General features: G+C 46.0%; 1 protein-coding gene across 1 annotated transcript in view; it reads left to right on the top strand.

Moving 5' to 3' along the window:
* Positions 1–6,489, top strand: part of SOST (sclerostin) — a 9,471-nt gene extending 2,982 nt beyond the window's left edge. Inside the window, exon 2 of the mRNA XM_015423179.1 lies at positions 6,013–6,489. Within this exon, the coding sequence (XP_015278665.1) occupies positions 6,013–6,434 (422 nt within the window). The 3' untranslated portion in view covers positions 6,435–6,489. The remainder of the gene's footprint in view (positions 1–6,012) is intronic.
* The last annotated feature ends 6,290 nt before the right edge of the window (positions 6,490–12,779 follow it).

Below are 12,779 nucleotides of genomic sequence, written 5' to 3'. Positions count from 1 at the left end.
GGCCTTGCAGCTCCACTGCCGGGCCCCATGAGGGGCCCGGCGGTGGACCTCCAAGGCCGGCGGGAGTGCTAGGAAGCCCCGCGAAGGCCCTCCCTGGCCCCAGGCAGGCAGGGGTGGGGAGAGGCAGGGAGGAAGCAACTTACCCTCCCTCTTCTCCTGCCTCCTCCTGGCTGAATGAGGGCCGGAAGCGGGGTGGCCGGAAGCAGGGGACGGGGCTTCGTCATGTGCCCCGCCCCCGTACCTCACCCGGGGGAACTGCGATCTCCCACGATCCCCCCCGAAATGACCTCTGATCCCAGCATCTCCAGCCAAAAAGATAAGAGAGCGGGTGATGTGAGAGACATCCACCGAAGACCCTGGAGAACTGCTGCTGGTGAGAGTAGTGATTTTTTTTTAGGGAAAGCTGGCCATGACAAATGGTGTTCCTGGATAAAAGTCAGCTTCGTGTGCTCAAGGCGCATGCTTTCCTCTAGGGCAGCCCAGCAAAGGATATATCATTCCTGTGTTCTCTAGGCAGAGCTGGAAACGTTTCAGGGGTGGGGGATCCTAAAAATGTCTTCCTAAGCAGCACGCACACAAGGAAAACTGGCAGGGGTCTCCTTTCCCATGGCAGCCCACCACCCTGCTCCATGGGGTCCATGGACCCTTGGAAACAGTGTCACCGATTCCGCAGAAGCAGTTGTTGCGCCCTCAGTTTCCCGTTGCCCCCAGTTGTACTGCTCAATTTCCCACTATTTGCTGCTTGGCCGCATTTTGACCCGCATCTCCCCCTGATTTCCCTTGCAACTTCTTGATCCTAAGGACCAAGGGTGCAGCAAATGCTTTTGCGGAATCGGTAAGAGTGTTTGTGTGCATGCATAAATGTTTGTGTGCACGCGCATGTGCTTTCATAGGGTAAGGGAAAGGAACAAAAAAGAAACACCTTGCATTCTGCTTGTGCAAGTGAGCGAACTGTGGGATCCAGCCCAATGTACCAGCAGAATGTTACTCAAGAATCCTTAAGGTAAAGGTAAAGGTAAAGGTTCCCTTGCTCGAAAGCCAGTCGAATCCGACTCTAGGGTTGCAGTGCTCATCTCCGTTTCAAAGCCGAAGAGCCAGTGCTGTCCCAAGACGTTTCCGTGGTCATGTGGCCGGCATGACTAAACACCAAGGCGGACGGGACGCTGTTACCTTCCCACCGAAGTGGTACCTATTTATCTACTTGCAATTTCTTGCTTTCGAACTGCTAGGTTGGCAGGAGCTGGAACTAGAGACGGGAGCTCACTCCATCATGCGGCACCCGGGTCTCGAACTGCTGGACTACGGACCTTCCACAGCCTGCAGTTCAGCGTCTTAACCACTTGAGCCACTGCAGCTCCTCAAGAATCCTTACCCGTCCTTTAATTTAATAAAACCTGACCACTGTCCTTTTAACATCTCTTGATTTATATGTTTCTGAAGCTTGCTTCAATTGACCACTGTGTCAGACAGGAAGTTGGACTAGATGGACTCGTGGTCTAATCCAGCAGGGCTTTTTTTCTTATGTTCTTATAAGGGAATTAGATAGATTAATGGAGGATAAGTCTATCAATGACTGCTAGCCATGGTGACTGAAGGGAACCTCCACTTTCAGAGGTACTAAACCTCTCAATCCCAGAGCCAGGAGGCAACATCAGGGGGAGGCCTCGGCCTCTATGCCCTGTGACTGGCCATGCAGAGGAACCGGTTGGCCACATTTTGGACTGTCTTCATTGAGTAGGATCCAACCAGCTTCCCAGCTGGTGAAGAAATGGAGGAGAGAGAGAGACCCCTTTCTGGCCACCCAAAAAACACCATGCTGGAAATCTGAGGACCTGCCTGAACCAGAGCCATGTGTGCCAGGGGGATTCAATACAGAGGGGAATTGGGCAAGGTTTAGTAAAAAAGCTGGCAGGATCCAATCCTTTGGTTCTGACTTAATGAACTACCTTTTGATCCATACAATGACCGTGCTCTCACTCTTCTATTGTAGATTGATCAAGATGGGTAGCTGTGTTAATCTGTCTGTAGCAGCAGAAAAGAGCAAGAGTCCAGTAGCACCTTAAAGACTGACAAAATTAATGGCAGGGGATGAGCTTTTGTGAGGGGCCGCGGTGGCTCAGAGGTTACGATGCTGAGTTGCAGACTGGAAGGTTGGTAGCTCGGCAGTTCGAGACCCGAGTGCAGCGTGACGGACTGAGCTCCCGTCTCTGGCCCCAGCTCCTGCCAACCTAGCAGTTAGAAAGTGAGAAACTGCAAGTAGATAAATAGGTACCGCTTCGGTGGAGAGGTAACAGCATTCAATGTGCCTTGGCATTTAGTCATGCCGGCCACATGACCAAAGAAAAGTCTTCGGACAGCGCTGGCTCTTCGGATTGGAAACGGAGGTGAGCACTGCCCCCTAGAGTCAGATTCGACTGGCTTTCGAGCAAGGGAAACCTTTCCCTTTCCCCATGAGCTTTTGTGAGTCACCGCTATCTGAAGAAGGGAGCAGTGACTCACGAAAGTTCACATCCTGCCACAAATTTTGTTAGTCTTTAAGGTGCTGTTGGACTCTTCTATTGTAGGTATTTTTCCTTCTCCTTCAGGGCTGAAATGTCACCAATCCTTGCTGCTGTTACCTGGAAAGTTAGTAATGCTCCATATTTATTATTTGTACCTTTCAAAGGTCAACAGGAATATGAACAGCTCTAGAGGACACTTCAATTATTTTTCTAACTGCTTTAGCAATGTTGATGTGATATTTCATAGTAAGTGGAGAATCTACTCTAAAGGGTCAGGTTTTTTAATATTTCTGGCACAAGGGGCCATTGGGGCCATAATCTTCTGTTAACTTTTGCAGAGGGATATCTATCACCCGGTTATTACTTCGTAACAGTTCCCCCATAAATGAGTGCAAAGTGAAAAATGGGCCCTTTTCTCAAATCTAACTCAGTCACCGATCAGTGGTTAGCTGCCTTGATACTATGACATGGGCAGTTATTAGCCCCTGGAGGTGGGGGGAGAAAGAAAGACAGGACAGGTAGTTTCAGGTCCACTTTTGACTGGGGAAACAGCACAGGTAAAAGAATCAAGCCTGTTCCCCAGCAACCCAGCCTCACTCTGCATCACTCCCACTTTGTGACTGATTTTTAAGGTCAAATTGCACTTCCAGATTTCCAGTCACAGGAATGCAACATCACATGTAGCCTGGCCCTAAGCGTGTAAGAGTTGCGCCATACTTTCCATTCAGTCGTAAAATAGAGTATTCACAAGTGGCCACTGTCTCAATTGCAGCCTGCCTCCCCAGTCTGCAACATGAACAAAATTCTCCTGGGATAGATTACAGAGTTATAAAACTTATCAAGTCAGCCCCGGCCTCCATCAGCAATTTGGTGATAATACTCCTATCCTATTCTACAGGGTTGTTGTGGGGATTACTAAAATTATGAGTGTGAAGTGCTTTGGACACTCCAGAGTGCACTAGCAATGTTAAGTAGCATGAACAGGACATGCTGAAATCCTAAAAACATGACCTGTTAGCAATTAACTCAAGTGCAAGGAGCCCAGGATATTTTTCAAAGTTTATTTGAAGACTTAAGGGACAACCCTCTTTGGACATTTCTCACTTGAGTGTTGGGGCTTAGAGATTTCAGCAATTCTACGCTGCTTTTTAAGAGCTCTGTCCATTGCTGGAGCAACATCTACTTTTGTTGGGAGCTCTCCAAGGTCCTGTAACGACTAAAGCAGGTCTAGTTCTGATAAACAGCAGGTGAGGAAGTCCATGTGTTTCTTAGCCATGCCATTTCAGACTACAAGGGGCTTCTAGCCTAGTCTTTCCCATGGCATCTAGTGTTTCTGTGTTTGGGGCACTGTTTTTCTACAGTGGGGCATTCAACTGTGTAAACTCTGAAATGGTACAACTCAGAAACCAGAATTTCTCTAGTTGTTTTAATACTGTTGTTATAACTTGAAACAAAATATCTGATTTGACTCCCCTCCCCAATTTGTGTGTCTGTACTGGCCTATTAGAAACCTCTCACCAAATATTCGGAGTCTTATGGAATCATTACCTAGTGAAAGGTGCCAACAATTAGATAAAGGGTCTAGGAAAGATCATGGCACAGCATGCAGAATTCCTTTTAAGAGTCCAGCCAAACATTTTAAGGGTGATTCAACATTTTCTGTGATTGGTCACATCTGTGAAAATTTGATGCCCGTTGACTGGACTTGTGAATCTTTACTGAGCTCTCTGGTCTTGTCTCCTGCCTGGTCCCTTCATGTGAGTTTGTGGCTGCCACAGGATTCCATTCTGATTTTCACTCAGCTAAGGTGGCTTAAGTGGTTAAGACGCTGAACTGCAGGCTGTGGAAGGTCAGTAGTTCAGCAGTTCGAGACCCGGGTGCCGCATGATGGAGTGAGCTGACAGCGCTGGCTCTTCGGCTTTGAAACAGAGATGAGCACCGCAACCCTAGAGTCGGATTCGACTGGCTTTCGAGCAAGGGAACCTTTACCTTTACCTTTAAGGCAGCCACATGAGAAGATGGTTAACTCGGGGGCTCTCTCACATCAGGTGGTTTTTAATTTAGTTTTTTGGGGGTATTTAAGAACATAAGAACATATGAGAAGCCATGTTGGATCATGCCAAGGGGCCATCCAGTCCAACACTCTGTGTCACACAGTGGCCAAAACCCACGTGCCATCAGGAGGTACATCAGCGGGGGCAGAACTCCAGAAGACCATCCATTGTTGCCCCCCCCGTGCACGCAGAATACAGAGCATCACTTCCCCAGTCATAGCATTCCATCTATACTTTGTGGCTGATAGCCACTGATGGACCTCTGTTCCATGTGTTTATTTATACTTCTCACACTTTGGCTTTCATACCTTGAACATTGGGGAAATTAGCGAGTGACACCTATCTTCCAACAGTGGATTGGTTCTGAACAGCTTTCCCACTGGTGAAAAATCTTGACATCGTAGAATCTGCATGGACAAAGCCATGTGGGAAAGGGACTGTAGTATGGAGGAGAATTTGGTAAGATCAGATGGAAAAATTCACTGGATCCACCCAATGTAGTCTCTGGGAAAGTGGGTGGGATTTCTTCTGTAGAACAGCTGTCTAGTAGCCACAGTTAGGAACAGGCAGGCATTTGCCCAATTTTGTTTCTCACAGCGCATCTGCTTTCTCCATGTTGGGGCTTATGGTACACTCTGGTAGGGACTGCATGAGCTACTGTTAGGGTTGTCACCATGTTCGAGAAATTTTAGACAATGAATCATGAAACGCTGGGCCGAGTAATCAGTAACATCTGCCTGTATTTGCCTGTGAACACAACAATAGCCCAAAGAAAGATATTTTCTTTGTTTTGAGAAGAAAGATTTTTTTTCTTTGTTTTGAGAAGATGTGTCACAGCAGGGTCTGTCTTAGAAGAGACATTCCCTGTTGTGTGTGAGACAAGTTCTTGCCACCTGTTGGTTTTTCGAAACTATTAAAAATAAAGATTTTTAATTCTAAAAAATGGCTGCCCCGTTAATCTGGGACACCTTAACTGGTCAAAGGTTTCCAACCAATTGATTTAACAGTAAGCCTGAGTTTAATAACATAGTGCCATCAACACTACTTTCACGGCTCTTTTTGTAGCAGGAACTCCTTTGCATATTAGGCCACACACCCCTAATGTAGCCAATCCTCCAAGAGCTTACAGAGCTCTTCTTACAGGAGCTACTGTAAGCTCTTGGAGGATTGGCTACATTAGGGGTGTGTCGCCTAATATGCAAATGAGTACCTGCTACAAAAAGAGCCCTTCACGAGTGAGAAAGCACCAGTTCTATATCCAAAAAACTTATGATCTAAATTCGTAAGGTTGAGTGCTCTTATCCTGGAGCAGACACCTGTACGAGATGCACTTCTGGTCTTATCTCGCTTGTATTCCCTGTAACTGATGGTGTGCTCTGATTCCTTGTTTTCTACAAGATGGCTCAGATGCCAAGGTTCCTCTTCTCTCTAAATAATTCACGTATCCTTCCTTCCAGAACCTCAGGAGTTCACCTGCCGGGAGATGTATTCTACCCGCTATATCACCAACGGTCTGTGCCGCAGCATTAAGCCAATCAGGGAGCTGGTCTGTTCCGGGCAGTGCCTGCCCTCCCATCTCCTGCCTAACTCCATTGGCAAGGGCAAATGGTGGCGGCAGAATGCTCTGGATTACCGCTGCATCCCCGCACACAGTCGCCCGCAGCGGGTCCAGCTCGCCTGCCCCGACGAGGAGACTCGGACTATCAAGATCAGAGCCATCACCTCTTGCAAGTGCAAACGGTACACCCGCTACCACAACCGTTCCCAGCTTAAAGATTTCAGCAAAGAGACTGCCCGGCCTCAGAAGAACAAAAAAACACGTCTCTCAAGGGCCAGGGGCAGTAAGGCCAACCAGCCCGAGCTCGAGAACTCCTACTAGCATGAGGTTTTTTTTCGTGAGACCCGGCCTGGGAGTGTAGAGAGGTTTTTTTTGCCTAACGTCCCTCCCTTTTTGATGGAACCCGGATCAAATGGGACAGAAAGAGGGGATAACAGTGGGCACAGTGTTCGTCCCCATCCGATATTGAGGGCTGATGCCGTCAAAAGCTATCAGACACTTCTTGAATAGCTGGATGGGGGTGGGTGGGGAGAGTGGAACTGAGCTCACGGAAGTGGCCATTGGCCTAAGAGTTTAGCATGGGTGGGGGGTTTCGTATGACCCATCAGACAGAAAGAGGGGTGGTTCCCGTACACCACTACATTCTTCAAGACTTCCTTGCCCTTATTTGGTCTGACAAAGGCCCAACACCTCTCCGTTAAAAGAAGCACACGTGCATGAGGTTAGACTGACCCAGCATCTGTAAGGGAGTTGCGCTCACCTGCAGATTTCCATCGCACCCCACAATATGTTGCTGTCCTTTGCTTTTAACTGGCCTGTCTACTAATGCATTGATGCATGCGCGGTGCCTTGTCACACCACGGCATTGTCAGAGATACGTGCTTTGGACTCTGCTGATGGTACGCGCTCACTTTCGCTTCCTGCAGTCATCAGGGAGGCGTTTTGCAAAAGCGCAAGGGCCAAGGGAAGAGGACTTTAAAGTCATGCTATATTGTGCAGAGCCAGGTGTACACCTCTTTGTAGACCACTCTTTTTACTTAGGGAGTGTGTGGGACTGAAAAACAAAAGGAACGGGCCAATTTATCTTTGAAACGGTGTCTCTGGGTGATTATGCATTGGCTTTTCCCTCTGTTGTTTTACAAAACCCATGTTGAAACAGAAATTCCCCTCTGCATTGCAAGCTGCTTTCACCTTCTTTGACAAAAGGATTTTATGGTACCCTCCACACTGCATGCCGCTTTCGCTGTCTTTGACCATCGGGTTTTATGGTACCTTCTACATAGATTTATGGCCATTCAGGGGTGACTTTGCAGTCAGTGCGGCATTGCCCCAGGGTATTTGAATGTGGTTTTGAGCTGCACCTTGTCCTCGCAGTTGAGAAAATGTGGGGCGGATGCTAAATGCAGAATCGCCCCATGTTAGGGACGAGAGCACACAACACAGGAGAAGAAGAAAGCAACATCAATGAGATGGGTGGACAGATGGATGTAAACGTAACTATATATTTAAAAACATCATTTGATGAAGGTTAAGGAAGAAGAGTAGGATGTGGCCCAGGCTGGCTAAGGGCATAATAGGGTCTTCTAGTCCTAAGGAAAGTTTCAGCAAAGCATATGTGGGGTTGACAGCTCCAAGTTGGAAAATTCCTGGTGATTTGAAGGTGGAGCCTGGTGAGAGTGGAGTCTGGGGAGGTGAGGGAACTCAGCAGAGATGTGCTGCCAATAGAATCTGCCCTCCCAAGCTGCCATTTCCTCCTGTGGAACTGATCTCTGCAGTCTGGAGATCAGGGGTAATTCCAGGAGAAATCCAGCCCAACTGGAAGCTGGCCGTTCTAAGTGCTTGCTTCTTTTCTGGGGAATCAAAGGCCGCTCTCATCCCTGTATCTTTGACACTGTGCTTTGGCTGTTGTGGGGAAGTCACCACTTGCAGGGCTGTATGGTGTAAAGTGCAAAGTGTTGCAACACAAAATTCCGACCCCTGATGTCCCCCCCCTCCCCAGTTATTCATGCTTCTTTGTTTGATCTCCTACTGCTTTTGTTTTAAACCTCAATGGGTTTTTTTGCTTCTAAGTGGGATTGGCAATGGACTTGGCAGTGAAAAAGTTCTGTTTTCCAAGACTGAAAGGCATATTTATTTCCCTGTAAAAAGTATTTATGCTATTTGTTCCTTTGGTGGTGTTTTTTTCTCTCCCTTATAGCAACTAGGCGACACTGCTCCAGAGTTATTTAGCCTGTTTCAGAGTTATACAGATATATTCCTAAAAGTATTAAATTAATAAAGTTATGTTTGTGAAAAAGAAGAGTGATGATTTGAAAAAAGCAGAATGCCATTGTGAGAATCAGAAGGCTGGAAGGATCCCGCCTTGGCAGGGAGGTCGGGATATAAATCAAATAAATCAAATTAAATCAACCATGTGGTCAGCTGGTCTAATACTCTGCTCCGGGGAAGGATCTGTTTCAACCTTACATAAACCACACCACCATGTGGGCAGAGGGGGATGGGGCAAAGAGAGCTGATTGTACCAGCTGTTACCTAATCAGGTTTCTCCAGGGAGCTCGAGCAAGTGAGCCAAGTCACACACTGCAGGGAATTTTCAAAACAATCACATTGCCATCCGATGACAAAGTTCTGCATTTCAGCACAAAGAATCAATTGTGTGGGTAAAGGATGGGAGGCACTAGGCTTGGCAGCAGCATGGATCTTGGGTTTGCCATTGAACAGGAGTCGTCGGTGTGAGCAGCCACAAAAAAGGCTATTCTTTCAGGCTGCATTAACACAAGCACAATATTCAAGTCAAGAGAAGTAGCTGCTTCGTCCCTCTTTCATGCTAGTTGAACCCTGGGTTGGATCCAGCCAGCTTTTCAGCAGCTGGAAAAGGAACGAGCATTCCACCTTTGACCATTTTTTCCTGGGTCCTCCCTGAGTCTGTACTGTTCTGGATTACTCAGGTCAGTCTGGATTCAGATATAGGCATGCACTTAAGAAACCCTAGGTGTCTAGTTAGTTTCTGGACAGAGGCAGGTACACCTCAGTAATGTTTCAGGTTTGTTACGAATATAGTACACAATTAATACCATTAGAAAATCTCTGCTTCTTGGTAAAGCATTTATTAAAACGTAACTATTGCATTCTTAACACTGACTAAATCAGCAGAAAACTATACCGTCCACCGTTGTTATATAGATAAGTAATGGAGAGCAATTACACGAATCCATAAGAGTTTCTTACTCCTGAAATAAGCAGGTCATAGGCAAGGAGCCCTTTCAGAAAAGAAGCTCTCGATCAATCCAACTTCTCATATTTATAGGTTTTTAACACCATCTCCTAACAAAAGCAGACTATTCCACTTGATAAGAGTGCACATTCTTGGCTAACCTACAAACCATTAAATTGTTAGATCATTATGTTGTCGAAGGCTTTCACGGCCGGAGTTCATTAGCTGTTATAGATTTTCTGGGTTGTATGGCCGTGGTCTTGGCATTGTAGGACCTGACAATTCGCCAGTAGCTGTGACTGGCATCCTCAGAGGTATAACACAGAAAGAGGGAGTACTCCAACTCCTTTTAACTTAACAAAGTCTATTAAAAATGGAGATTACAAGGTTCTCATACATATGACTATCTTTATAGTATTTGATGTTTTATAAGCAAGTTTCTTGCCATGTAAGCCGCCCTGAGCCCTACGGGGGAGGGTGGGGTACAAATTCAATAAATAAATAAATAAATAAATAAATAAATAAATAAATTTTGGCCTTCAATTAATACACTCCATCTTTGAACCATATCCAGTTCCGTAAAGTTGGGCATTCTTGCCATACTCAGATGCTTTCTGAATCTGGGCCTCAAGACCTCTAATATTTTTTGATATGAATTAGGTGGCTTCTAATCTACACACAGCCATATAATTATGTAGGTAGGTAGGTAGAATTTTGTTGCATGAGGCCAAAGGCCATAACAATATAATAACAGGTACCCAAATAGTAATAAATATTACAGTAAAAACACAACAGGGTTAGAAACAATGTTAAAATTGACAGGACCAGTACATAACATAGAATACAGCATGTTGAACATCGGGATGAAAGTTTTGCATGGATACTCTTGGCAGCCAATGCATACAGTGACATCATATAGGTGACAAAATGATCATCATCCGATAAGATTGAGGTGATAAGAGGCAGATATAATTATGTTACTGCTTTGTTTCCTTGCCCCTCTGGGTCTCTAAACTCCCTTTTTGGCATCTTTAGCTAAGAGGCCAGGCTAGCTTTGTTCCTGTGCACAAAGACATCCTCTATGACCTTGTTGGTCAAGACCAGCTCCCTTATATTTTTGGCTATATCCATGACAATAGGATCACTTAGTATTGCCACCTCTGACTTGGGGAATTCCTGGAGATTTAAGGGTGGTGACTGGGAGATGGAGTTTGAAGAGCAAAGGTAACTCTGCACAGATGTGATGACACTCTAGGACTTCTGTTTCTCCTACAGTCTACAGTATACCATAGAGTCTGCAGGACAATTGATCTGTGTAGTCTGGAGATCAGTTGTAATTCCAGGAGAACTCCAGACTCCCAGCCTTGAGGCTGATAAACCTGGTACTGATAAAACATGTATTGTAAGTTGTTAGCACCCAATACTGATAATCAAGGAATTAATCCTGTGAACATCAAGGTTCCATTTAGTCATTGTAGCTAATAACCACAGATGGAGATAGACTCCATGACAAAATTATTGGTGCAGAGAGAGGCCATCCAGTAAACTACACTAGTTTGGTGTAGTGGTTAAGAGCGGTGGACTCTAATCTGGAAAACCAGGTTTGATTCCCCACTCCTCCACATGAAGCTAGCTGGGTGACCTTAGGTCAGTCACAGTTCTATCAGAGCTCTCTCAGCCCCACCTACCTCACAGGGTGTTCGTTGTGGGGAGAGGAAGGTGATTGTAAATAGCTCTGAGACTCCTTTGGGTAGTGAAAAGTGGGGTATAAAAACCTCTTCTCCTCCTCCTCCTGACTGGGATTCCAGAGAGAATTATCTGAGCGACTCAAGGTGGTCATCACCTCAGACATCACCTCATCAGTAGCCCATTGTCAGAACCCACAGCTAACAATGAAGTACACACATTCAGGAACGGTTATACTTTTATTGCAAAGCTATAGATGCAGTGACACAGGCACTGTTAAGAATGGCGGCAACCAATAGAGCCTAATAGGATATAGGGTATTCGTATGCACCTCCCCATGGCATGGGCCAATTAGGTACCCTCCCGTACGCGGGATAAGTTAGGAAACCGTTAGGTGGCTAAAGCTGGGAACCAGGAGTCTCTCACAATACATAGGAGACTCCCAGACAATACAACCTCCTCCTGCACATCTGTAGAGATAAGCGTTTCAGCAAAGGCTGAACAGCAGGGATAGGAATGCAATAGCAATTACCAAGACACAGAATGAACTCCCCAACCCCCATGGCAGCATAGCTGACACCCATGAGGCTGAATCAGACATCTCAAGGTCATTATTGTCTACTTTGAGTGGAAGCACCTCTTCAGGGTTTCAGACAGAGGTCTTTCACATCACCTAAGGTCTGATGCTTTCAGGTGGAGATGCCAGGGATTGAACCTGGGGCCTTCTGTGTGCCAAGCAGATGTTCTACCATTGAGCCATGGCCCGCCCACAACACAGCTAGCTCTTCATAGATAACAGTGTGCAATCATGAAACAATACATTAGGGAGGCAGGCGGCTGAGAATAAGTGCCCTTCATGAATGATCCGCTTAATAGGCACAATGGCAGCAGCATTTGCTTTACGGAATGTGAATGTGATTGCAGTGCTGTTAAATGGATGTGAAATACTAACAGAGCACAATGGCTTCTTTTCCTCACCAGTGAAACTGGAAGCATCTTCTTCAAAAATGATAAAAATCTGACCAGGCTACTGGGAGGCAGAGGGCCAAATCTAGTCTACTAACTGGGTGATAGCTGCACCTGTCTGTAGGCCGTTCTTTCCACAGTGCCTAGAACTGAGCTGGGGGATGTGCTGGGGATTGGGGTAGAACTGTAGAATTACCTTTTTAGTTTTTCCTACTGCCTGCCCCAGCTTGATCTGGGTTTGTTGACTCAGAAAAAGAGGGGGATGAAGAAGTCATAGAAAGGAAATTTAGATTTGTTCCATATTTCATGTATACCATTTAGGGAATTTTCTTGCAGGCAGCAAGCAATCCCCTGCTTTTTATAATTTGAGGAGTGGGAGAAGAAATTGGGGGGGGAATGGCATGGGGGTGACACTAGGAATTTCCCATATCCTCTGTATTCCTGAGTGCACAGCACTCTGTATTCCTGAGTGCACAGCACTCAGAAGTGATGTCACTTCCTCTTGAAACTCCACCCCCCCCAGGCACCATCCCCCAGATGTTCTGGCATTTGCCAGTGCAGGGCTGGGAACCATGATTCCATTTATTTATTTGGAAAAGAAAATGAAATGCCTAGGAATAACAACTGATATGATTAAAAATATAGAAACTAAAGACATCAGAAGACAAATTAAAAAATCTGTAAGGGAACTGGATGTGTTACAAGTACGTCTATTAGGGCACGCAGGGTATGTTCAACACTCCATTTGGGAATTGCCCTCCCAATGCAACTGCCGAAATATTTTTATCAATCAACAGTCC

Source organism: Gekko japonicus, unplaced genomic scaffold, assembly GCF_001447785.1.
Source record: "Gekko japonicus isolate JY-2015 unplaced genomic scaffold, Gekko_japonicus_V1.1 scaffold661, whole genome shotgun sequence".
Lineage (NCBI taxonomy): Eukaryota > Metazoa > Chordata > Lepidosauria > Squamata > Gekkonidae > Gekko > Gekko japonicus.
The sequence above is the reverse complement of the archived record's forward strand: the minus strand, read 5'-3'. Positions and strand labels throughout refer to the sequence as shown.